The sequence below is a fragment of the Hyperolius riggenbachi genome, chromosome 4 (genome assembly GCF_040937935.1).
Source record: "Hyperolius riggenbachi isolate aHypRig1 chromosome 4, aHypRig1.pri, whole genome shotgun sequence".
NCBI lineage: Eukaryota > Metazoa > Chordata > Amphibia > Anura > Hyperoliidae > Hyperolius > Hyperolius riggenbachi.
The window spans coordinates 358,477,664-358,504,625 of record NC_090649.1 but is presented as its reverse complement, the minus strand read 5'-3'; the positions used below and the strand labels follow the sequence as shown (position 1 = coordinate 358,504,625).

Below are 26,962 nucleotides of genomic sequence, written 5' to 3'. Positions count from 1 at the left end.
TAGGACTAGACTCTGCTGGTCTGAGGTCCACCCGGTTGCGCCTGTACAGTGTACCCTCCACCTCAACCAGATAAGAGCGAGGAGCTGTTTGTTGCAGACAAGTTCCTAATCTCCATAGTCTGGTCCTGTCACCTGGAAGAGGCTTCATTCTTATGTTTTGTCCCACATTTAGTGCAGGAAGGTCCCTGGCCGTTTTATCATAGGTATGTTTTGCCACTTGTCTTTTGTACTGCAGCTTTCTGGGTACCTCTACAGCAACACATGGCTCCAGCAGTGCATCAGTCACTGGGAGAGGAGTTTTCAGCCTGCGGGCCATTAGATGTTGTGCAGGGCTAGTGTCCATGCCAGCTGTCGGTGTATTCCTCCAAAGTAAGATTGACTTCCATGGGTCATCCCCTGCACGTTTTGCTCGCCTGCACAGGCTTTTGACAATCTTCACTGCCGATTCTGCTTTGCCATTAGCTTTAGGGTACATTGGAGACGATGTAACTAGAGTTGAGCTGAAATTTTCGTAATTTCGCATTACTATAATTACGCATGCGAAATTTGCGATTACGATGCGAAATTAGCGTAGCGAAATTGCCATTAAAATCGTAATTGAAAATACCGTAAGCGTAATTTTCAACGCGAAATTTCGCGTTTCGTTCATGCCGTAATTTCGCATTAAACGCTACCGTAATTTCGCGTTAAACCGTAACGCTCCGTATAATATAAAAAAGCCGCAGACTTTAAGGGTTAATAGCAAAGCCCCCTTAAATGCTAAGAGCCTCAAATTTGGAGAATATATTAAGGAGATCAGGAGGAATAAGAGGAAAAAAATTTTTTTTCAAAAAGACCTTATAGTTTTTGAGAAAATCGATGTTAAAGTTTCAAAGTAAAAATGTATACATTTAAAAACCCGCCGACTTTAACGGTTAATAGCAAAGCCTGCTTAAAGTTTAGGAACACCAAATTCCTAGGGTATATTAAGGGGATCAGTGGGAATAAGAGGAAAAAATTTTTTTTCAAAAAGACCTTATAGTTTTTGAGAAAATTGATTTTTAAGTTTCAAGGGCAAAAATGTCTTTTAAATGCGGAAAATGTCAGTTTTTTTTGCACAGGTAACAATAGTGTATTATTTTCATAGATTCCCCCAAGTGGGAAGAGTTTTACTTACTTCGTTCTGAGTGTGGGAAATATAAAAAAAAAACGACGTGGGGTCCCCCCTCCCAGACCTCTTTAACCCCTTGTCCCCCATGCAGGCTGGGATAGCCAGAATGCGGAGCACCGGCCGCGTGGGGCTCCGCACCCTGACTATACCAGCCCGCATGGTCCATGGATTGGGGGGTCTCGGAAGGGGAGGGGCAGCCAAGCTTTCCCCTCCCCCTCCGAGCCCTTGTCCAATCTAAGGACAAGGGGCTCTTCTCCACCTCCGATGGGCGGTGGAGGTGGAGGCTGCGATTTCCTGGGTGGGGGGTTCATGGTGGAATCTGGGAGTCCCCTTTAAAAAGGGGTCCCCCAGATGCCCACCCCCCCTCCCAGGAGAAATGAGTATAGAGGTACTTGTACCCCTTACCCATTTCCTTTAAGAGTTAAAAGTAAATAAACACACAAACACATAGAAAAAGTATTTTAATTGAACAAAAAACATAACCACGAAAAAAGTCCTTTAATATTCTTAATTAACCATTAATACTTACCTGTCCCTTTAAATAAATGTCACCCACGCAATATCCTCGGAAATGTTCTATCAGTTACAATGTAACAAAGTTATTACAATGTAACAACTTTGTTACATTGTAACTACGCCGCACCCGACGTCACTCACCGCCGCCGCCGCGTCTGCGCTGCAGGACCCGACAGAGCTCTGAGCTATAGCTCAGAGCTCTCGAAAGCATCTTTGTATTTGGGCTCCAAGGGGCCCCATTGGTCCTTAGCAGACCAATGGGGTTCCTTCTGATTTGAAGGAACCCCATTGGTCTGCTAAGGACCAATGGGGCTCCTTGGAGCCCAAATACAAAGATGCTTCTCAGAGCTCTGAGCTATATAGCTCAGAGCTCTGTCGGGTCCGTGCAGGACGCTAAGTCCCCACCGGCTCCGCTGCCCTCCCCGCCTCTCCCACATGTCACCCACATGTCACCCACATGTGGGTGACATGTGTGGGTGACAGATGTGGGCGGGGTGGACAGCGGGAGCTGCGGGGACTTAGCGTCCTGCACGGACGGGTATGCGGCGGCTGAGCGGCGAGTGGCGTCGGGTGCGGCGTAGTTACAATGTAACAAAGTTGTTACATTGTAATAACTTTGTTACATTGTAACTGATAGAACATTTCCGAGGATATTGCGAGGGATCATTTATTTAAAGGGACAGGTAAGTATTAATGGTTAATTAAGAATATTAAAGGACTTTTTTCGTGGTTATGTTTTTTGTTCAATTAAAATACTTTTTCTAAGTGTCTGTGTGTTTATTTACTTTAACTCTTAAAGGAAATGGGTATGGGGTACAAGTACCTCTATACTCATTTCTCCTGGGAGGGGGGGTGGGCATCTGGGGGACCCCTTTTTAAAGGGGACTCCCAGATTCCACCATGAACCTCCCCCCCAGGAAATCACGGCCTCCACCTCCACCGCCCATCGGAGGTGGAGAAGAGCCCCTTGGATTAGACAAGGGCTCGGAGGGGGAGGGGAAAGCTTGGCTGCCCCTCCCCTTCCGAGACCCCCCAATCCATGGACCATGCGGGCTGGTATAGTCAGGGTGCGGAGCCCCAGGCGGCCGGTGCTCCGCATTCTGGCTATCCCAGCCTGCATGGGGGACAAGGGGTTAAAGAGGTCTGGGAGGGGGGACCCCACGTCGTTTTTTTTTATATTTCCCACACTCAGAACGAAGTAAGTAAAACTCTTCCCACTTGGGGGAATCTATGAAAATAATACACTATTGTTACCTGTGCAAAAAAAAACTGATATTTTCCGCATTTAAAAGACATTTTCGCCCTTGAAACTTAAAAATCGATTTTCTCAAAAACTATAAGGTCTTTTTGAAAAAAAAATTTCCCTCTTATTCCCACTGATCCCCTTAATATACCCTGGGAATTTGGTGTTCCTAAACTTTAAGCAGGCTTTGCTATTAACCGTTAAAGTCGGCGGGTTTTTAAATGTTTACATTTTTCCTTTGAAACTTTAACATCGATTTTCTCAAAAACTATAAGGTCTTTTTGAAAAAAAAAATTTTCCTCTTATTCCTCCTGATCTCCTTAATATATTCTCCAAATCTGAGGCTCTTAGCATTTAAGGGGGCTTTGCTATTAACCCTTAAAGTCGGCGGCTTTTTTATATTATACGGAGCGTTACGGTTTAACGCGAAATTACGGTAGCGTTTAATGCGAAATTACGGCATGATACGACTGTAATACGAAAATTACGCGAAAATTACGCTTACGCGAAATTTCGCGAAATCCTTCTTCAGTACGATTATGTACTTACGGCCATAATCGTAATTACACTAATTACGCGAAATTTCGCAAAATCGTAATTAGGTCATTACGCTCATCTCTAGATGTAACATGCTCAAAACCCCATTCCTGAGCGAACCTGGCGAACATAGCACAAGCAAATTGTGGACCATTGTCTGTTACAACTCGGTCAGGTTGGCCATACCTGGCAAGTTGAGCTTTACATCTTTTAATGGTTGTGCCTGCTGACAGGTCTGGCAATAGTTCTATTTCCCAAAAGTCTGAATAGTGGTCAACGATCAGCAGAAAATCCTTGCCAGCGTAGTTGAATATGTCCATGCTCAAAATTTGCCATGGCCGTGTAGGGAGGGGATGTGACATCATAGTCTCTTTTTGTTGTTCATGTGCGTATTCGTTGCATACAGTGCACTGCCCTACATAGTCTTTAATCTCCCCATGCATATTCGGCCAAAACAGCGTTTCTCGAGCCTGTCTGAAGCATGCCTCACCACCAATGTGGCTCCAATGAATGCGTCGTAGCATCTCTGCACGTAGTTGCTTTGGGATGATAATACGTTGTCCCTTGAAGAACACTCCATCCTGTAGGCTTATTTCATCCCGGTAGGCCCAATACTCTCTGATAGCAACAGGTGTCTCTGCCCTTGTGTCAGGCCATCCATTGAGCACAACTGATTTAAGGATCTTGAGGTTTTCATCTTGCTCGGTGGACTCTCTGATCTGTGACAGACGCTGATGCATGACATTTAAATAGTCAGCCTGGTTTATGCACTCTATGTCAAGTTCTTCACTGTGCAAGCTGCAGACTGAATGCTGAACATGAGGTGCGTCTGCTGGATGCAAGCGTGGTGTGGCTCTGCTCAGAGTGTCACTCACATACATATATGGGCCTGGTTTGTAGGTTACCGCTAGAGCATAATTTTGAAGCGAGAGTAACATGCTTTGAAGTCGTTTTGGAGCACTAAGCAAAGGTTTGTTGAATATTGCGACTAGTGGTTTGTGATCGGTTTCAACAGTGATCTTTTCCCGACCATACAAGTAGCTATGGAAACGGTGGCAAGCAAACACAATGCTTAGGCATTTTTTCTCGATCTGAGCATAATTCTGCTCAGTTGGGGTGAGAGCCCTGGAAGCAAATGCTACAGGTTGTCCATCCTGCAATAGGCAGCAGCCGAGGCCATTCTGACTGGAGTCACTTTGAACTGTAATTGGCTTGCTAATGTCATAGTATCTTAGTACTGGCACTGTGGAGACTAGTCGTTTGATTTCATCAACTGCTTCCTGGTGCTTTGGCAGCCAGTGCCATAGTGTGTCTTTATCCACAAGCCTGCGCAAAGGCTCACAAACCTCCGAGAGATGGGGCATGAATTTTGACAGGTAGGTGACAAATCCGATAAACCTTTGTACTCCCTTGGAATCAGTTGGAGCAGGCATGTCTTTTATTGCCCTTACCTTCTCAGGATCTGGCTTCAACCCCCCTGCTGATAGAATGTGACCATGAAAGCGAACTTCATTTAGTTTAAACTGTAGCTTCTTGATGCCCAGTCTAAGCTTCACTTCTCTGCAGCGGTTCATAAGAGCAATCATGTTAGCATCATGGTCACGAGTGGCCTCCTCTAGTGAGTCTCCACAACCCACTATTAGTATATCATCTGCAATTGGCTCCACACCTCGCAGGCCGGCTAGTAGTTCATGCTGTTTTCTTTGATACACTTCTGGGGCTACCGACACACCAAAGGGTAGTTTGAGCCAGCGCATTCGGCCCCAAGGTGTCCAGAAGGTGGTCAGAAAGCTGCTCTCTGTGTCCAATTTGATTTGTAGAAATGCATCCCGGGCATCCACCAAGGAGAAAATGCGGGCTTTGGGCAGTTTATAAAGGACATCCTCAAGTGTCGGCATTATATAGTGGGACCTTTTCAGTGCTTTATTCAATGCCCTTGGATCAATGCAAATTCTAATTTTGTCAGCTTTTTTGACTATAACCATGTTACTTATCCAGTCTGTGGGTTCAGTCACTGAGGCTAGGTTCCCATCCTGTATGTGTTTGTCCAGCTGGGCTTTGACGGCTTCCCTAAGTGCAACTGGAACATTGCGTGGAGAGCATTGTACTGGTGTGACAGTTCGATCTAGGTCAAAGTGCACTTCCCCAGGTAGAGACTCTATTGGACTATTGAACACATCCTGGTATGTGCTGGTAAGCTGTTTTTCTGTTAGCACCCCTGTGGTATGGCTTTCCATATTGTGGAGTTCATCTGGAATAGTAATGTGCATCAGACCCAAACGTTCACACGTTGAACCTGATAGGAGTGGGTTCTGGTCTGCTTTGACTATTTCAAATTCCAGCTTGTGGCAGAGACCTTTTATGAAGCATTCAGTCTGAAAAAGGCCCAATGACTTCATCACCTCACCTGAATACAGCTTCAGTCTTGTCTGGCTAGGCTTCAGTCTTACCTTGGGAGCTATCTTGGGTTTATCCTGCAGGCTCATAACGTTACATGTTGCTCCTGAGTCAAGCTGGCAACGCTGTCGGGTGCCGTGGAGCTGTAGGTTGACAAACCACTTTTTCCCTCGGGAGCTGGGTGACCCCATAGCACTAGCGGTGTATATCTGTCCATTATCTTCATCATCTGCCTCCTGTTCAAGCTCAGCTTGATCATCTACTGTATGCAGCTGACGCTGGTCTCGTTTTGCTTTTAGGCACACTGTTGCAAAGTGGTTGGGGGTTCCGCAAAGTCGGCAATTCTTGCCAAAAGCTGGGCATTGGGATCTCCCCCGGTTGTGTGTGCTGCCACAATACTTGCACTTTTCAGGGATTCTGGGGTAGTTAGGATATCGTGCTGTGCTTGGCTTTGTGTTGCTTTGAGGCACTGGCTTTTGGGAAACTGTCGCATTCATACTGTCATCCACTCTGGCCTGCGTCAGCACTTTCATTCGCAAGTCTGTTTGCTCTGCAGCTCGGCAAATATCAATGGCAGACGCCAGAGTAAGTGTCCTTTCTCTTAACAAGCGACGGAGTGCGTTTTCATCAGCAATACCTAACACCAGCCTGTCTCTGATCAAGTCATCTTTTAACTGTCCATAATCACATGTGGCTGCTTTCTCCCTTAATCTAGTTACAAAACAGTCAATTGTCTCACCTTCTTCCTGCTTGAGGGATCCAAAAACAAAGCGCTCAAAGATGACATTTTTTGTTGGCTTAAAATGCCCCTCCAGGGCATCCAAGATAGCAGTAGCACTCTTTTGCTGTTCCTCATTCAAATTCAGATTAAAACGATAGATGTGTCTGCACTCACTTCCCATTACACGCCTCAAAGTGGCTGCCTGTACCTCTGCCGGTTTCTCATGCAGTCCGGAAGCTAACATAAAGTCCTGAAATTCAGCTTTAAAAGTTTCCCAGTTGTTAGCCAGGTCACCAGACATCTTCATCTCAGATGGTGGAGGTATTGTGTTTGCATACATGGTTGCTTGAATACTGAGTTCTATTCTGTATACTGAAGGTTTCTTTTCCAGCTGGATGATTGGATGGTGTGTGTGTTTCAGGCTTCTGACACCATGTTTCTGTTAGTTCAATAATGCAGAGAAGGTGCAGATTGCAAATCAACTCAGAGCTGCTTTATTCATGCTGCTAGTCTTGTAAGAAGCAAAGAGGTTACAACAACGAAGTACTTCCTGTGATGACATCCCCATTGACTTCCATTATGTTCGGAGTTCGGCGCGAACACCCGAACATGTTCGGCGAACGTTCGCGAACCCGAACATCCAGGTGTTCGCCCAACACTAACATAGAGCTCCTGCAATAGGCTCCATTGTCTTTCACCTCCCAGGGGGGCTGATCAATTGGCAAATAACCTCTCCCTCCCAGCTAGCCCAGCTGTCTGTACAAGTAGGAAGAGGCAGAGGACTGTGTCTATGTTCCGTCCAGGCGTACACCTCTCTGCTGACAGTTTCTGTGTCGTCCTGGCAACATCACTCACATAACCCTATTAATTGGCCATGGAGCCCTGCGTGCGTGCCGCTGGGGCTGATGGGGGTAAGAGAGGAGAGGAGTGTATAGTTGTAGCTGGAGCTGCTGCACAGGACACACATGGAGCAGAGGTGAGTGGGGTCTCTATGCTGAGGGCGGCAGGAAGAGACAGGGATCATCACACTGGTCTGTGTGTCTTTATCAAGATGATCTCCTGCACTGATAAAAGCAAAGGACATGTGATTCTTCTGACCTGCAGCTGTGTGCTATAAACTTCCTGAGAGCTGCTATATAGGCATTGTAAGGTGTGTACAGCCTAAGCTGCCCATACATTTCTCTCAGCAGGCTCACAGTACATCGGTGCTAGTGAGAAGATTCACAGGTCCTTGACTTTTATCAGACCTGCTGTAGGAGATCATCCTGATAAGAGCAGAGCACTGACCAGCAATGAGTAGATGCTGGGTAGGGGGAGGGAGTAAAGTGAACATTTAGTCAGCTCACTGTTTCAAAACTAAATACGGTACTTATTGCTGGCACAACATGTAAGAAGATGGATCCAGCAACGACGAGCGTTCTCCGATCCATCTTCCTGTGAGCGATGTCACACATTTTTACACGACGGGTGCAAAATGGAAGTTGAGCATTTGCCGTACTTTGCATTCAGTTGTCGAGCGTCTTAAAGATCCTATTCTCTGGGAATGGTGTGGGGGGGGGGGGGCACAACTTCAGTGTTTGCCATAGGCACTATTTTGCCCAGATACGCCACTGCATGTAGTAAAAACATATGGCTGTGTATGTATGTATGTATGTATGTACTGGGAACAGAGCTGCGACAAGGGACTTGTCAGCTGCAAGGGGCTGGGAGGAAGCCCTGGGTAAGTAGATCTGGGGGGAGCATAGATTGCCTGACATTTTCTTTAAGTCTAAGTGTTTTTATCTGCATGGGGAAAACACATTGGTCCTCAGTTTTCCTGTGCAGAAAGCGAGGGAGTTGGGGGTGGGGGGGGGGGGCAGAAAGCGAGGGAGTTGGGGGTGGGGGGGGGGCCATCCAAAGTTTCGCGGGGGGGCATCCAAAGTTTTGCAGGGGGGCCCAGTGATGTCTAGTTGCGCCCCTGCCCAAAGTGTAGAAATCTCAAAAATAGAAACTGCACAAATTACATTTTATTAGTTTTTCAATACTAGGAAACAAACTGAAAATGTTAATGCTGTTAAGAGCAAGCTAAATTATACGAGTCACTACTATCAAGTTTTAAGAAATGTTTTAAGTAAAAAGGATTAAAAAAAATATATACCTTGCAATCCCCAAAGGTCTACAACCAATGCATTCTTCTGAAGGTAATTCAGAAATTCGTTAGACACATTTAAGGCAGCAAACTGTAATTTGTGGTCAACCACAGGGTTAATGCTTCTCCAAGTTGATTTTGTGTAGAGAGGATGGGGAACATCATAAAAGCGATACCTTAAAATAATAATAATAGTATTATTATTATTAATGTATTATCCTTAATAAGACCATAACTTTGTAGCATTTATTATGTATTTTAGTTAAGTTGCTTGCAGTACACGTGTGTGCTGAGAACTACAAGGTAAATATACAGTAGGAATATATGCTATAACAGAAAAAATATATATTTTAATCCCACTGATAATATTTTCCATATTACACATTCTAATTCTAATCAATCTGATTACATTTTTTTAGAATTACACATTAACATAATGTTGGGCTTTTATGTGAAAAATGGCATAAAGAAAACCCACAAGGGCACAAAGTGAGTGGTAAGAAATGTGCTGAACCCAACCTAGTAAAGCATGCAAGGTGGAAGAGTGAGTGTATAAGAATATGTGGAGCTACTCAAATGGTTTGGGTTAGTACTAGATTATGTAAACACTGAAAGAGCCTTGGGTGATATTAGTTCAGGTGCTACTTGTATACAGGATCTTCTAAAAAAATTAGCATAGTGTGATAAAGTTCATTATTTTCTGTAATGTACCGATAAACATTAGACTTTCATATATTTTAGATTCAAATACACACAACTGAAGTAGTTCAAGCCTTTTATTGTTTTAATATTGATGATTTTGGCATACAGCTCATGAAAACCCAAATTTCCTATCTCAAAAAATTAGCATATTTCATCCGACCAATAAATGAAAAGTGTTTTTAAAACAAAAAAAGTCAACCTTCAAATAATTATGTTCAGTTATGCACTCAATACTTGGTCGGGAATCCTTTTGCAGAAATGACTGCTTCAATGCGGCGTGGCATGGAGGCAATCAGTCTGTGGCACTGCTCAGGTGTTATGGAGGCCCAGGATGCTTCGATAGCGACCTTAAGCTCATCCAGAGTGTTGGGTCTTGCGTCTCTTAACTTTCTCTTCACAATATCCCACAGATTCTCTATGGGGTTCAGGTCAGGAGAGTTGGCAGGCCAATTGAGCACAGTAATATCATTGTCAATAAACCATTTACCAGTGGTTTTGGCATTGTGAGCAGGTGCCAGGTCGTGCTGAAAAATGAAATCTTTATCTCCATAAAGCTTTTCAGCAGATGGAAGCATGAAGTGCTCCAAAATCTCCTAATAGCTAGCTGCATTGACTCTGCCCTTGATAAAACACAGTGGACCAACACCAGCAGCTGACATGGCATACCAGACCATCACTGACTGTGGGTACTTGACACTGGACTTCAGGCATTTTGGCATTTCCCTCTCCCCATTCTTCCTCCAGACTCTGGCACCTTGATCTCTGAATGACATGTAAAAGTTGCTTTCACCCGAAAAAAGTACTTTGGAGCACTGAGCAACAGTCCAGTGCTGCTTCTCTGTAGCCCAGGTCAGGCGCTTCTGCCGCTGTTTCTGGTTCAAAAGTGGGTTCATGCTTCCATCTGCTGAAAAGCTTTATGGAGATGAAGATTTCATTTTTCAGCACGACCTGGCACCTGCTCACAGTGCCAAAACCACTGGTAAATGGTTTCTTCCAGGGATTTGTAGTATGTCAAAAGCTAGCTCACATACATTGGCTAGGAATCAAACCCAGGTCAACTGCTTGGAAGACAGCTATGCTCACCACTATACCACCAACACTACATGCTGAATTTGAAGTCTGGAAGATTCCAGGGCAAGGGTGGGAAGGATGAAAATCTAGGTGGCCATGCAACCATTCCTGCTAACCTAAAGCTTACTTGTGTCTTACAACACATTGGCTTAAGGGTTTACCAAATCCAATGGTCCAATATGGGGAAGCTTCTCTGTTTGTTGTTTTTTTTTTTAGTGTGGTGTCACAGTTCACTCATCTCTTCAACTACAAGAAAGGCCCAGGAGTAGTCTTAGCTACCGTAATATCTATGTTACGGCAGGGCCCTTATTACACTTTCTCTTACAGGGCTATTGAAACCGTTTTGCCCATGCGATAAAGCGAGGTGCAAAAATGAAATCATGCCTAGCAAAGGATGGTTTCGATCCATCAACCTCTGGGTTATGGGCCCAGCACAAATCCACTACACCACATTTGTATACAATCTTCAAGTTTAAGAAGGGTACATTAGTTGAAATAGTTATACTACAATCGATGTTACAGCAAGGCCCTAATAACACTTTCTCTTAAGGGGCTATGGCTGCCGATTGGCCCATGTGGTAAAGCAAACAGCAAATAGCAAACAGAGAAGCTTCCCCATATTAAAGCATTGGATTTGGTAAAGTCTTAAGCCAATGGCTATCATTCATAAAGCATTTCCGCATGCGGAAATGCTTAAAACAGCTGACTTTACCGAACACTCGGCAAAGTCAGCATTCATAAGGCTCTTTCCGCTAGTGTTGGGCGAACAGTGTTCGCCACTGTTCGGGTTCTGCAGAACATCACCCTGTTCGGGTGATGTTCGAGTTCGGCCGAACACCTGACGGTGCTCGGCCAAACCGTTCGGCCATATGGCCGAACTAAGAGCGCATGGCCGAACGTTCCCCGAACGTTCGGCTAGCGCTGTGATTGGCCGAACGGGTCACGTGGTTCGGACCCGAACGCGCTCTGATTGGCCGAACTGTCACGTGGTTCGGGTAAATAAATACCCGAACCACGTCATATCTCCGCCATTTGTCTGTGGGTTTAGCTTTGGGTAGGCAGGCAGGGTAGTTCGCGCTCCAGCCACGCTAGCCAGGGTCCCCCCCAGTCATTGTGTGTCGCTGCTGGGAATAGTAGTACACCGCTCGCTCAGCATTCTGTTTACTGCCACTCTGTGTACCTCGCTCAGCCACACTATATAGCATTCTGTTTACTGCCACTCTGTGTCTGCTGGGAATAGTAGTACACCGCTTGCTCAGCCACACTATATAGCATTCTGTTTACTGCCACTCTGTGTACCTCGCTCAGCCACACTATATAGCATTCTGTTTACTGCCACTCTGTGTCTGCTGGGAATAGTGGTACACCGCTCGCTCAGCCACACTATATAGCATTCTGTTCACTGTTCTGTGTCTGCTTGGAATAGTGGTACACCGCTCGTTCAGCCACACTATATAGCATTCTGTGTACTGTTCTGTGTCTGCTGGGAACAGTAGTACACCGCTCGTTCAGCCACACTATATAGCATTCTGTGTACTGTTCTGTGTCTGCTGGGAACAGTAGTACACCGCTCGCTCAGCCACACTATATAGCATTCTGTTCACTGTTCTGTGTCTGCTGGGAATAGTGGTACACCGCTCGCTCAGCCACACTATATAGCATTCTGTTCACTGTTCTGTGTCTGCTGGGAATAGTGGTACACCGCTCGCTCAGCCACACTATATAGCATTCTGTTTACTGTTCTGTGTCTGCTGGGAATAGTGGTACACCGCTCGCTCATCCACACTATATAGCATTCTGTTCACTGTTCTGTGTCTGCTGGGAATAGTGGTACACCGCTCGCTCAGCCACACTATATAGCATTCTGTTCACTGTTCTGTGTCTGCTGGGAATAGTGGTACACCGCTCGCTCATCCACACTATATAGCATTCTGTTCACTGTTCTGTGTCTGCTGGGAATAGTGGTACACCGCTCGCTCAGCCACACTATATAGCATTCTGTTCACTGTTCTGTGTCTGCTGGGAATAGTGGTACACCGCTCGCTCAGCCACACTATATAGCATTCTGTTCACTGTTCTGTGTCTGCTGGGAATAGTGGTACACCGCTCGCTCAGCCACACTATATAGCATTCTGTTTACTGTTCTGTGTCTGCTGGGAATAGTGGTACACCGCTCGCTCATCCACACTATATAGCATTCTGTTCACTGTTCTGTGTCTGCTGGGAATAGTGGTACACCGCTCGCTCAGCCACACTATATAGCATTCTGTTCACTGTTCTGTGTCTGCTGGGAATAGTGGTACACCGCTCGCTCAGCCACACTATATAGCATTCTGTTCACTGTTCTGTGTCTGCTGGGAATAGTGGTACACCGCTCGCTCAGCCACACTATATAGCATTCTGTTTACTGTTCTGTGTCTGCTGGGAATAGTGGTACACCGCTCGCTCATCCACACTATATAGCATTCTGTTCACTGTTCTGTGTCTGCTGGGAATAGTGGTACACCGCTCGCTCAGCCACACTATATAGCATTCTGTTCACTGTTCTGTGTCTGCTGGGAATAGTGGTACACCGCTCGCTCAGCCACACTATATAGCATTCTGTTCACTGTTCTGTGTCTGCTGGGAACAGTAGTACACCGCTCGTTCAGCCACACTATATAGCATTCTGTGTACTGTTCTGTGTCTGCTGGGAACAGTAGTACACCGCTCGTTCAGCCACACTATATAGCATTCTGTGTACTGTTCTGTGTCTGCTGGGAACAGTAGTACACCGCTCGTTCAGCCACACTATATAGCATTCTGTTCACTGTTCTGTGTCTGCTGGGAATAGTGGTACACCGCTCGCTCAGCCACACTATATAGCATTCTGTTCACTGTTCTGTGTCTGCTGGGAACAGTAGTACACCGCTCGTTCAGCCACACTATATAGCATTCTGTGTACTGTTCTGTGTCTGCTGGGAACAGTAGTACACCGCTCGTTCAGCCACACTATATAGCATTCTGTGTACTGTTCTGTGTCTGCTGGGAACAGTAGTACACCGCTCGTTCAGCCACACTATATAGCATTCTGTGTACTGTTCTGTGTCTGCTGGGAACAGTAGTACACCGCTCGTTCAGCCACACTATATAGCATTCTGTGTACTGTTCTGTGTCTGCTGGGAACAGTAGTACACCGCTCGTTCAGCCACACTATATAGCATTCTGTGTACTGTTCTGTGTCTGCTGGGAACAGTAGTACACCGCTCGTTCAGCCACACTATATAGCATTCTGTGTACTGTTCTGTGTCTGCTGGGAACAGTAGTACACCGCTCGTTCAGCCACACTATATAGCATTCTGTGTACTGTTCTGTGTCTGCTGGGAACAGTAGTACACCGCTCGTTCAGCCACACTATATAGCATTCTGTGTACTGTTCTGTGTCTGCTGGGAACAGTAGTACACCGCTCGTTCAGCCACACTATATAGCATTCTGTGTACTGTTCTGTGTCTGCTGGGAATAGTGGTACACCGCTCACCCGTCACTGTATAGCATTGTGCTCTGTGTCGCTGCTGGGAATAGTGGTACTGTATAGCATTTCTGTACTGCCACTGTACTGCTGCCAGTCAGCGTGTACTGTAAGGATAAGTGAAATGAGGAAGAAATCCGGTGAAAGAGGGAGGGGCAAGGGAAGAGGTGTTTCCCCTGACGGTTCACGTACAGGCCACAGGGGAGCACCCAAGAAAACCCACTCAATACCGCCCATGTTGTCCAGGACAACAACCCTCACAAATCCAAAAGAACAGGACCAGATAATTACTTGGATGACCTCTCAAGCGTCCAGCAGTGGGTTAAGCAGCACCAGCACATCACGCACGAGGTCCGAGTCCTCAGCCAGTTACAAGGAGCCAGTGGGCACAAAGCTGACACAACCGGCAGCGACACCACGCACACAACTGCCAGATAACCAGTCCGATGAATTACCTCAGGACACAATGGGGTATTCGCAGGAGCTATTCCCAGCCCAACAAACTTCCACCTTTCAAAGGTCAATGGAGGAACAGCCAGAAATGTTGTGCCTGGATTCACAACCGTTAACTGTGGGAAATGCACCGCGCACTGAAATACGAGGCGAGTCCGAAGAGGACTCGGAAACCCAAATCCCAGAGCAATTTGGGCAGGAGGGGTTGCAATTGCAGGAGGTCGGCCGACAAGATCTGGAAGACGACGTTGGAGTGTGCTGCGCAGAGGTTGTTGTGGGGAGCTCTACTCCACGGCGGTGGCCCACAATGACATATGACGAGTTTGAGGAGATGGAAGAGGAGGGTATGGACAATGTGGACAGAGACCCAGATTTTGTTTGTGAACGAGAACATCGCCGTCGTAGCAGCAGCACAGATGAGTCTGTTGAAGAACACACTGCTGCACGAGTTCGCCTTGTGCCACAAGGTAGGCGGCGCGCAATTTCAGGCACCACAAGCGTGGAAGTTCAAGTGAGAGGCAAAAGAGGAGCAAACAGAAATCGCCAGCAAGGAGGCAGGTGCTCCAAAGTCTGGGCTTTCTTTGAAGACTGCACTGAGGATGTTACCATGGCGATTTGCAAGGTGTGCAAGACCCGCCTGAGCAGGGGGAAAAATATTAACAACCTCTCCACCACCAGCATGAGCCGTCACATGCTATCCAAACATCCCACTCTTTGGGCAAACGCGTCAGGACAGGGTACCAGAAACAACACTGCCTCCCTTGGGTTCACCAGACCCGCCTCAGCAGCAGCAGTAGCCCAGCCATTGCGTGGTTCACAACATTCACAAACATCAGACGACGCTGACACTGTCACTTTCCGGAGTAGTGCTCTTGAGGTCTCCCAGTGTTCATCAAACACAACAACCAACAGCCCTTCCGTGTGCAGCGCTACGGTTCAGTTGTCTGTGTCGGAGATGTTTGAGCGCAAGAGGAAATTGCCAGCAAATGACCCCCGGGCCGTGGCAGTAACAGCCAGCATAGCCAAGCTTCTGGCCTGCGAAATGCTGCCATATCGATTGGTGGAGACAAACAGCTTCAAGGGCATGATGTCAGTGGCCATCCCACGTTACGTGGTTCCCAGCCGCTACCACTTTGCACGCTCTGCAGTGCCTGAGTTGCATGAGCACGTGGTCAGCAAAATAACCCGAAGCTTGAAGAATGCCGTTGCCTGCAAGGTTCACCTCACCACTGACACCTGGACGAGTGCGTTCGGCCAGGGTCGATACATCTCCCTTACCGCGCACTGGGTGAACCTTGTGGAGCCTGGCAGCGATTCCTCACCTGCTACGGCACGGGTGTTGCCCACGCCACAAACAGCTGCACCGCCGTCCCTCCCACTGGATAACAGCAGCACCTACCTCTCTGACTCCTTCTCCTCCAACGCATCTCAAAGCTGTACCTCATCCGGAAACGCTAACCCAGCAGCAGTAGGATCGTGGAAGCAGTGCAGCACAGCTGTTGGCATGCGTCAACAAGCGTTGCTGAAGCTAATCTGCCTTGGGGATAAGCAGCACACAGGGGAGGAAATTTGGAGGGGAATAAAGGAACAGACGGATTTGTGGCTGGCACCGCTGGACCTGAAACCGGGCATGGTTGTGTGTGATAATGGGAGTAATCTCATTCGCGCTTTAAGGTTGGCTAAGCTGACACACATCCCTTGCCTGGCGCACGTGATGAACCTAGTAGTTCAGCGGTTCCTGAGGACATACCCAGGCGTGCCCGATCTGCTGTTGAAGGTGCGTCGAGTGTCCAAACATTGTAGAAATTCCAGTACTGCTTCGGGGGCACTCGCCAAGATGCAGGAGCGCTTCAATCTCCCCCACCATCGCTTGCTGTGTGATGTCCCTACGCGCTGGAATTCTACGCTGCACATGCTAGCCCGCTTTTGCGAGCAGAAGAGTGCAGTGGTCCAGTACATGACGGCGCAGTACCGAGGCGCATCCGGCCAGCTGCCAAGCTTCTGTGGATCCGATTGGGCCAACATGTTGGACCTCTGCCAAGTCCTCCAAAATTTTGAGCAATCCACGTTGCTTGTGAGCAGTGACAACTCTTCAGTCAGCATTACCATACCACTGCTGTGTTTACTGAAGAGGTCGATGTTAAAAATCAAGGAAACAGCTGTCATGATGCAACTGGGGGAATCTGAAGGAGAAAACGATCAGCGTGATGGTACCAACATCAGGCCATCCGCCTCAGGGAACGCTGGCCCCAGCAGCTATGACGAAGAAGAGGAGGAGGAACAGCTGGAGTTGGAGCAGGAATTTCATGCCACCACTGACGAGGGCCAGAGCGGTGCACGTTGGACTTCCACAATTCAACGCGAATGGTCAGCAGAAGCAGACCAGGAGGAAGGTGACGACTATGATGCATCACAACAACTATCACAACGCTCACAAGAGGATGATGAGGATTCTGGTAGGACTCTGGCACACATGGCTCAATTCATGCTAGACTGCATTGAACGTGACCCACGCATTGTGCGCATTCTGGACAACACCAATTACTGGGTTTATACCCTTCTGGATCCACGGTACAAACACAATGTTCCAAAACTGCTTGAAGAAAGAGTCAGACAGGTCAAAATGGAAGAATACCAGCAGGCCCTTGTGGAGACTTTAGAGAGGAGATTGACATCCTCCCCCTCCTCTAGCCAGTTGTACGCAGACAGACTGACTTCCGCAAACCCAGGACGACCAGGAGGGCAGCAAACAACGCAAGCCGCAGCTAGTACCCAAAAGGGAATGGTATCGGCAGTGTCCTTGGAGTGGGAAAATTTTCTGACACCCATGCAGCCGCAGCCCACTGAACAGCAAGCGTGCAGATCCACCTCCAACACCGATCGCCTGGAGAAGATGGTCAAGGACTACATGTCAGATGGCGTAGCTGTGTCGAACCATCCATCTGCACCCTTCAACTATTGGGTATCGAAGCTAGACACCTGGCACGAACTGGCAATGTACGCAATAGAGGTGCTGGCTTGCCCGGCAGCCAGCGTTATGTCGGAACGCTGTTTCAGTGCTGCCGGAGGCATCGTCACAGATCGGCGTATCCGCCTCTCTACAGACAATGCAGACCGTCTGACTCAAATTAAAATGAATCAATCCTGGATTGGAAATGACTACGCAACACTCCAGGACCCCAACCAAGTAACATGACCAATGAACATCTGGGATGGTGTTGCGTTTCCGGGCCCTGTTTATTGAACCTCTCATCTGTATTACATTTATGACTGCATGGCGGCAAAAAGCATTGCTGCTATATCCGCACGCTTTTTGTCCACATGCAAGGCCTGGGTTGTTGTGTCTCACAAAGCGTGGCCTTCTCCTCCTGCGCCTGCTCCTGTTCCATCACGTCTGCTGCTGCTGGGTTAGCGTTGCCGCGTGGTCCCTGTTTATTGAACCACTTATCTTTATTACATTTATGACTGCATGGCGGTACAAAGCATGCTATCCGCACGCTTCTTGCCCTCATGCAAGGCCTGGGTTGTTGTGTCTCACAAAGCGTGGCCTTCTCCTCCTGCGCCTCCTCCTGTTCCATCACGTCTGCTGCTGCTGGGTTAGCGTTGCCGCGTGGTCCCTGTTTATTGAACCACTTATCTTTATTACATTTATGACTGCATGGCCGTACAAAGCCTGCTATCCGCACGCTTCTTGCCCTCATGCAAGGCCTGGGTTGTTGTGTCTCACAAAGCGTGGCCTTCTCCTCCTGCGCCTGCTCCTGTTCCATCACGTCTGCTGCTGCTGGGTTAGCGTTGCCGCGTGGTCCCTGTTTATTGAACCACTTATCTTTATTACATTTATGACTGCATGGCGGTACAAAGCCTGCTATCCGCACGCTTCTTGCCCTCATGCAAGGCCTGGGTTGTTGTGTCTCACAAAGCGTGGCCTTCTCCTCCTGCGCCTGCTCCTGTTCCATCACGTCTGCTGCTGCTGGGTTAGCGTTGCCGCGTGGTCCCTGTTTATTGAACCACTTATCTTTATTACATTTATGACTGCATGGCGGTACAAAGCCTGCTATCCGCACGCTTCTTGCCCTCATGCAAGGCCGGGGTTGTTGTGTCTCACAAAGCGTGGCCTTCTTCTCCTCCTGCGCCACCCTCCTCCTGTTCCATCACGTGTGCTGCTGCTGGGTTAGCGTTACCGGTCCCTTTTCCTGGAACCTCTTATATGTATTACATTTATGACTGCATGCCGACAAAAAACATGTTACCTGTGCAAAGAAAACAGACATTTCCCGCATTTAAAAGACAGTTTTCCCTTTGAAACTTTAAAATCGATTTTCTCAAAAACTATAAGCTCTTTTTGCTAATTTTTTTTTCCTCTTGTACCCACTCCCAAGGTGCACATACCCTGCAAATTTGGGGTATGTAGCATGTAAGGAGGCTTTACAAACCACAAAAGTTCGGGTCCCCATTGACTTCCATTATGTTCGGAGTTCGGGTCGAACACCCGAACATCGCGGCCATGTTCGGCCTGTTCGGCCCGAACCCGAACATCTAGATGTTCGCCCAACACTACTTTCCGCATGAAAAAATGACACTACCGAGCAGAGTGATAAATCACCGCCTTGTGCGGTGATTATCGGAACAAATGTAGCAAAATGTTAATTCATAAAGAATACCGCAAGCGGTGTGAGGTCAGGAAGTACCGCTCCCTCTGATGTGGCAATACCAATGTAAGTGAATGGAGACACACAGACCTCCCAGGCAGCTGCAGCAGAGCGGAACACGGAGAAATGGATCACCTCTGCAGCTTCTGTGTCTCCGCCTGCCTACCGCCAGCCTAGTTCGGGGAATCTCCGCACTGCTACCGCACATGGATACATTTTTATGAATGCCCACCCAGAAGTCTAAAATACCGGCAGCGGTGTTTTCCCGCAATGATTCCCCTTACCGACAGCTCCTTTATGAATGATAGCCAATGTGTTGTGAGACACAAGTAAGCATTAGGTTAGCAGGAATGGTTGCATGGCCACCTAGCTTTTCATCCTTCCCACCCTTGCCCTGGAATCTTCCAGACTTCAAATTCAGCATGTAGTGTTGGTGGTATAGTGGTGAGCATAGCTGCCTTCCAAGCAGTTGACCTGGGTTCGATTACTGGCCAATGTATGTGAGCTTGCTTTTGACATACTACAAATCCCTGGAAGACAAGACAAGAGGAGGAGAGAGAGACTTTTTCCACTATAGCTCTATGGCAATTCCGATCCAATGCGACGTAACCGAATCATCAAATTCCAGCCGGAATCGTGGAACACGGTGCCTGTATTACAATTAAACTTAGTCACAAACTCCTTTAGGGAGTCTTCAGAGCCCCTCCAAACTAGTAGGAGGTCATCTATAAATCTCTTCCAGAGGACCAGATCCGCACCAGGCCCCTCAGGCCCATATATATGGGTATGTTCCCAATAGGCCATAAAGAAGAAAAATAAGCATTGAATTACCCTAGCCATCCCGCACATTTGTACTTATTGAACTGAAGAAGTGGGATAAACCTGTGAATTACATTGTCATTGTTTTTGTGCTAATAAATGTATATGGTCCAAGACTGTTACCTTCAGCAAGGTAAGCCAAACACAACTTTTTTTTAAAATCACTTTTAAGTGTTTTATTTATTTGTGTGCCTCCACTCATTAATTATTTATTGTTACACCTCTGCTGGGAGGTTGTAGGTTTATTTTCCATAAAACCCCTTTGCTGCCAGGTATGTGACCTCATAGTTTCTGATTTCCAGCTCACTATGTCCAAGCAGGAGGTTTTCTGCCTGCATGCCCCCACGGTACACTCAACTTGTGAGTATACTTTTATACCTGCATTTTTATACTAACATATTACACTATTTGGCTCCTGGTCTTCCCTTGTGGGTTTTTTTTTCATTTCCTGGAGTTTTCTATTCCTATCTGGTTATAGTCTCTAAAATTGTAAAGATAAAACATGCACAGATCAGTATTTATTCATGATGGATTTCTCAGGACAAACCCCACTTCATCAGGGAGCTAGTCTTTCAGTCGTTAACTACTTGAATCGGGTGTGTCCCAACTCCCCAAAAAAGTGACTAAAATGTACACACTCAAGGAGCTATGGGCCCCGTCCCCCCCCCCCCCCCCAGCACTCTTTACATAGCAATTGATACGACGCACCAAAACCTGCCAAGGACAACCATAGTGTCAGAAGTGCAAGAAGGGGATGGGGAATAGCTTATTAATGATTACAAGTATTTAGAGCATCTATAGAAGTGATTATTGTCCCGGAAGAGCCGTGAGAAAAGAAACCACAATTGCAATTAGTTCTCTGCAACAATTGTCGTTGATGCGCCAGATCATAATTGGATGTGTAGGTCCTTGCAGTCAAGCCTGGGGGTCTCTGTTTTCTTCATAGCTGTTAGCAGAGTTCTTTTCATGAGAGGCAAGTATGCTCTCTGATAAGACCTGTTTGTGTAATTAACTTGATCAAAAGAAGTTCCTTTATGGGCCAGTGACACCCAAGTGTGAACATGCCCTTTGAAAGGATACCATTTGGTGATTCTAGCAAAAGCGAGCTTTCCACACAGCAGGGCTCTAGCCACAGCGGAACCATGTAGCCAGATTTAGGAATGCATGGAGTATATGATTTTAGCCTGTTAAGGAATACCGTTTATATGAGAGGTATGAAAGTTATATCATTCTGCTAGTCCGGATCTGGTGAATATTTTAATATTAAATTGGTGCCTGTCAGGTATAGCAGTATTACCTCAGAGGCGGAAAGCAGTGCGACCGCCGCTTCCACATCTGACGTCACCGTGGAGGCTGCCGCGTCCTCCCAGACATCTTGCGCAGCCTCTGGCAGGACAGGTCTCTCAGTAGCACATCAGCTTAGGTCGGCACGCTCGCGCATGGATCGGCAGGACCTTTATGGGCTTAGGAGACGGGTCAGCTGATCTGCTGGTCAGCTGACATCAGGCTGCTGGGTCTCGTTGCTGATTGGTCAGGCTGTTCTGGGCGGATTGTTTGGAATTGCCTGTCTGTATTTAAGCTCGGGGATGTCAGTGGCTCATTGTCTGTTGTTGCTGAAACTTCGCAGTGAAAGCTCTCAGACCTTAGTCAGATCCGTGTGTGCTTGAGGCGGCAGGACCCCGGGGATTCGCACTAGCTTAGGAATTATATTATTACTGTTATTGATTATTATTGTGTTTGACCTTTTACCTGTACCTCTGACTACTCTCTGCCTAACGATTCTGTACCTCTGCCAATCTGATCTGTTGCCGACTTCTGCCTGAATACTCACTCCGATTTTGTCTAACGATTCTGTACCTCTGCCTGACCGATCTGTTACTGACTTTGCCTGTACGATCACTCTGTTATTAGTGATAGCCCCTGCCACTAAGGGCTATCACTCTCTTGTGTTCCTGAATATTACTGTGCACCCAATCACGTGTGATCACACTTTGAATAAAATACTGACTATTGTGCTGATAGAGCTAGTACTGATCATCAGATACATCACTAATCATTACATAACAACAGACCAATATTATTATGGAGGCACTGTGTAAGCAGGTTCAGGCCCTAACCACTGCTGTCGAGCAGTTAAATCATACAGTCAGTTCGCAACAGTCTCAATTAAATCTTTTGACTGATGCTGTGCACAATCTTCAGGCTTCTGCATCCTCAGTGCCTCCCGCTCGTGTTATTGAACCCAAGATGGAGCTTCCAGAGAAATTCTCTGGTCTTAGGTCCGATTTCAGAAATTTCAGGAACAGGTGTATGTCGTATTTTGAAATGAGACCATTATCATCAGGCACAGAAGCACAGAGAGTAACATTAATTAAAACGTTACTACATTGTGATTCGCAGACCTGGGCCTATAATCTGACTGATGGACATGAGCAGTGGCGTAGCTACAAACCTCTGGGCCCCGATGCGGAATCTGGATGTGGGCCCCCCCCCGGCAACAACAGCCCCCCCTCCCCCGACAACACCCGACGGATGCACACACATATCAAAATCCCTATAGCCAGCTATAGGTACCCCCAGTATAGGTAGTCAGGCATAGGTAAGCCAGTATAGTTGCCCCCGGTATAGGTGAGATAGGCAGGCGCCGCCGGTATAAGTTAGATAGATAGGTGCCCCCAGTACAGGTTAGCTAGGTGGGTGCCTCTAATATAGGTAGCCAGAATAGTTGCCCCCAGCGTAGGTTAGATAGGTAGGTGCCCCCAGTATAGGTTAGTTAGGTAGGTGCCTCCAATATAGGTAGCCAGTTTAGTTGCCACCTGTATAGGCTAGCTAGGTGCCCCCAATACAGGTTAGATAAGTAAGTGCCCCCAGTATAGGTTAGATAGGTAGGTGCCCCCAGTATAAATTAGATTAGGTCGGTGCCCCCTAGTATAGGTTAGATTAGGTAGCTGCCCCCCAGTATAGGTTAGATTAGGTAGCTGCCCCCCAGGATAGATTAGGTAGCTGCCCCCAGGATAGATTAGGTAGGTGCCCCCCAGTATAGGTTAGATGAGGTAGCTGCCCCCCAGGATAGATTAGGTAGCTTCCCCCCAGGATAGATTAGGTAGCTGCCCCCCAGGATAGATTAGGTAGCTGCCCCCCAGGATAGATTAGGTAGCTGCCCCCCAGGATTAGGTTAGAATAGGTAGGTGCCCCCCAGGATAGATCAGGTAGCTGCCCCCCAGGATTAGGTTAGATTAGGTAGCTGCCCCCCAGGATAGATTAGGTAGCTGCCCCCCAGGATTAGGTTAGATTAGGTAGCTGCCCCCCAGGATAGATTAGGTAGCTGCCCCCAGGATAGATTAGGTAGGTGCCTCCCAGTATAGGTTAGATTAGGTAGCTGCCCCCCAGGATTAGGTTAGATTAGGTAGGTGCCCCCCAGGATAGATTAGGTAGCTGCCCCCAGGATAGATTAGGTAGGTGCCCCCCAGTATAGGTTAGATTAGGTAGCTGCCCCCCAGGATTAGGTTAGATTAGGTAGCTGCCCCCCAGGATAGATTAGGTAGCTGCCCCCAGGATAGATTAGGTAGGTGCCTCCCAGTATAGGTTAGATTAGGTAGCTGCCCCCCAGAATAGATTAGGTAGCTGCCCCCCAGGATAGATTAGGTAGGTGCCCCCCAGTATAGGTTAGATTAGGTAGCTGCCCCCCAGGATTAGGTTAGATTAGGTAGGTGCCCCCCAGGATAGATTAGGTAGCTGCCCCCAGGATAGATTAGGTAGCTGCCCCCCAGTATAGGTTAGATTAGGTAGGTGCCCCCCAGGATAGATTAGGTAGCTGCCCCCCAGGATAGATTAGGTAGGTGCCCCCCAGTATAGGTTAGATTAGGTAGCTGCCCCCCAGGATTACGTTAGATTAGGTAGGTGCCCCCCAGGATAGATTAGGTAGCTGCCCCCAGGATAGATTAGGTAGCTGCCCCCCCAGTATAGGTTAGATTAGGTAGGTGCCCCCCAGGATAGATTAGGTAGCTGCCCCCCAGGATAGATTAGGTAGCTGCCCGTCCCCATAATGGAGGGGGGAGCCGCAGCCGCGGGGAGGGCAGCCCGACCTCTCCCTCCCTTCCTCTCCCCGGGGCCCCCCCTCAGATGCAGAGTAAGCGGCTAACGGAAGCGCTATAGGCAGAACTCACCTCCGTCCCTGGTTCCAATCGCCGCTGATCTCCTCTCTGGCTGGCTCTGCATAGATGCTTACACACGCAGCTTCCTGTTTAGCCGGAAGCTGCGTGTGTAACAACATCTATGCAGAGCCAGCCAGAGAGGAGATCAGCGGCGAGTGGAACGCAGGGAGGTGGGTTCTGCCTATAGCGCTTCCGTTAGCCGCTTACTCTGCATCTGAGGGGGGGCCCCGGGGAGAGGAAGGGAGGAAGAGGTCGGGCTGCCCTCCCCGCGGCTGCCTCCTACCAGCGCGAACGGGCACATAGCCCTCCAAACGGAGATGGGCCCCCCGGGCCCCTCCCCCGCCTCCTCAGGAGCCGGGCCCGGTCGCCAAGGCGACCGCTGCGACCACGGGCCCTACGCCCTTGGACATGAGGCTTTGACGTCCGTACAGGCATTTTTTAAGGCCATGGCTGTTATATATGACGACCCTGATATAGCAGCCACGGCAGAGAGAAAGTTAAAAAATCTTCGTCAGGGTCATAATATTGTTGAAGATTATGCTTCAGAATTCAGAAAGTGGGCTGTGTCGTCTAGGTGGGAACAGTTTGCACTATTAGACCGTTTTCTTACGGGGTTATCTGAATCTGTATCTGACGTCATGATCAGTCACCCCGAGCCGAAAACACTTGATGAGGCTATCACATAGGCCATCAAGATTGACCGAAGAATTCGGTTTCACAAGCAGGGCAGGTCTCGTGCTTCCCCTAAAGTTGTCTTCACCACTCCCTCAGTCTCGACTAGTTCTGATGAACCTATGCAAATAGGCCATTCCAAATTGTTGGAGACTGAGAAGACTAGGAGAAGGAGAGAGGGTCTCTGCTTGTACTGTGGGGAGAAGGGTCATCTGATTCAAAACTGTAGTAGGTAGTAGTGTTGGGCGAACAGTGTTCGCCACTGTTCGGGTTCTGCAGAACATCACCCTGGCCGAACTAAGAGCGCATGGCCGAACGTTCCCCGAACGTTCAGCTAGCGCTGTGATTGGCCGAATGGGTCACGTGGTTCGGACCCAAACGCGCTCTGATTGGCGGAACAGGTCACGTGGTTTCGGGTAAATACCCGATCCACGTCATTTCTCCGCCATTTGTCTGTGGGTTTAGCTTTGGGTAGGCAGGCAGGGTAGTTCTCTCTCCAGCCAGGCTAGCCAGGGTCCCCCGGTCATTGTGTCACTGCTGGGAATAGTAGTACACCGCTCACCCACCACTGTATAGCATTGTGCTCTGTGTCGCTGCTGGGAATAGAAGTACACCGCTCACCCACCACTGTATAGCATTGTGCTCTGTGTCGCTGCTGGGAACAGTAGTACACCGCTCACCCACCACTGTATAGCATTGTGCTCTGTGTCTCTGCTGGGAATAGTAGTACACCGCTCACCCACCACTGTATAGCATTGTGCTCTGTGTCGCTGCTGGGAATAGTAGTACACCGCTCACCCACCACTGTATAGCATTGTGCTCTGTGTCGCTGCTGGGAACAGTAGTACACCGCTCACCCACCACTGTATAGCATTGTGCTCTGTGTCGCTGCTGGGAATAGTAGTACACCGCTCACCCACCACTGTATAGCATTGTGCTCTGTGTCGCTGCTGGGAATAGTAGTACACCGCTCACCCACCACTATAAAGCATTTCTGTACTGCCACTGTACTGCTGCCACTCAGCGTGTACTTTAAGGATAAGTGAAATGAAGAAGAAATCCTGTGAAAGAGGGAGGGGCAAGGGAAGAGGTGTTTCCCCTGACGGTTCACGTACAGGCCACAGTGGAGCACCGAAGAAAACCCACTCAATACCGCCCATGTTGTCCAGGAAATCAACCCTCACAAATCCAAAAGAACAGGACCAGATAATTAATTGGATGACCTCTCAAGCGTCCAGCAGTGGGTAAAGCAGCACCAGCACATCACGCACGAGGTCCGAGTCCTCAGCCAGTTACAAGGAGCCAATGGGCACAAAGCTGACACAACCGGCAGCGACACCACGCACACAACTGCCAAATAACCAGTCCGAAGAATTTCCTCAGGACACAATGGGGTATTCGCAGGAGCTATTCCCAGCCCAACAAACTTCCACCTTTCAAAGGTCAATGGAACAGCCAGAAATTTTGTGCACGGATTCACAACCATTTACTGTGGGAAATGCACCGCGCACTGAAATGCAAGGCGAGTCAGAGGACTTTGAAACCCAAATCCCAGAGCAAGTTGGGCAGGAGGGGTTTCAATTGCAGGAGGTCGGCCGAGAAGATCTGGAAGACGACGTTGGAGTGAGCTGCGCAAAGTTTGTTCTGGGGAGCTCTACTCCACGGCGGCGGCCCACAATCACATATGACGAGTTTGAGGAGATGGAAGAGGAGGGTTTGGACAATGTGGACACAGACCCAGATTTTGTATGTGAAGGAGAACATCGCCGTCGTAGCAGCACAGATTAGTCTGTTGAAGAACCCACTGCTGCACGAGTTCGCCTTGTGCCACAAGGTAGGCGGCGCGAAATTTCAGGCACCACAAGCGTGGAAGTTCAAGTGAGATGCAAAAGAGGCGCAAACAGAAATTGCCAGCAAGGCATGTGCTCCAAAGTCTGGCCTTTCTTTGAAGACTGCAATGAGGATGGTACAATGGAGATTTGCAAGGTGTGCAAGACCCGCCTGAGCAGGGGGAAAAATATTAACAACCTCTTCACCACCAGCATGACCCGCCACATGGTATCCAAACATCCCACTCTGTGGGCGCCAGGACAGGGTACCAGCAACACTGCCTCCCTTGGGGTCACCAGACTCACCACCAGACCCTCCTCAGCAGCAGCAGTAGCCCAGCCATTGCGTGGTTCACAACAACATTCACAAACATCAGACGACGCTGACACTGTCACTTTCCGGAATAGTGCT

The 26,962-nt window shown here is 48.2% G+C and overlaps 1 protein-coding gene and 1 long non-coding RNA gene across 3 annotated transcripts in view; one reads left to right on the top strand and one right to left on the bottom strand.

Annotated features, from left to right (window-relative positions):
• The window catches only part of LOC137504035 (uncharacterized), a 458,442-nt gene that overhangs the window by 301,565 nt on the left and 129,915 nt on the right, over nucleotides 1-26,962 (top strand). The window lies entirely within an intron of this gene.
• LOC137504028 (kinesin-like protein KIF28P) overlaps nucleotides 1-26,962 on the bottom strand; it is a 524,300-nt gene that overhangs the window by 369,814 nt on the left and 127,524 nt on the right. For both annotated transcript variants that reach the window (XM_068231935.1, XM_068231937.1), the window contains one exon: nucleotides 8,702-8,868. In XM_068231935.1, coding sequence (XP_068088036.1) covers nucleotides 8,702-8,868 — 167 coding nt within the window. The remainder of the gene's footprint in view (nucleotides 1-8,701; nucleotides 8,869-26,962) is intronic.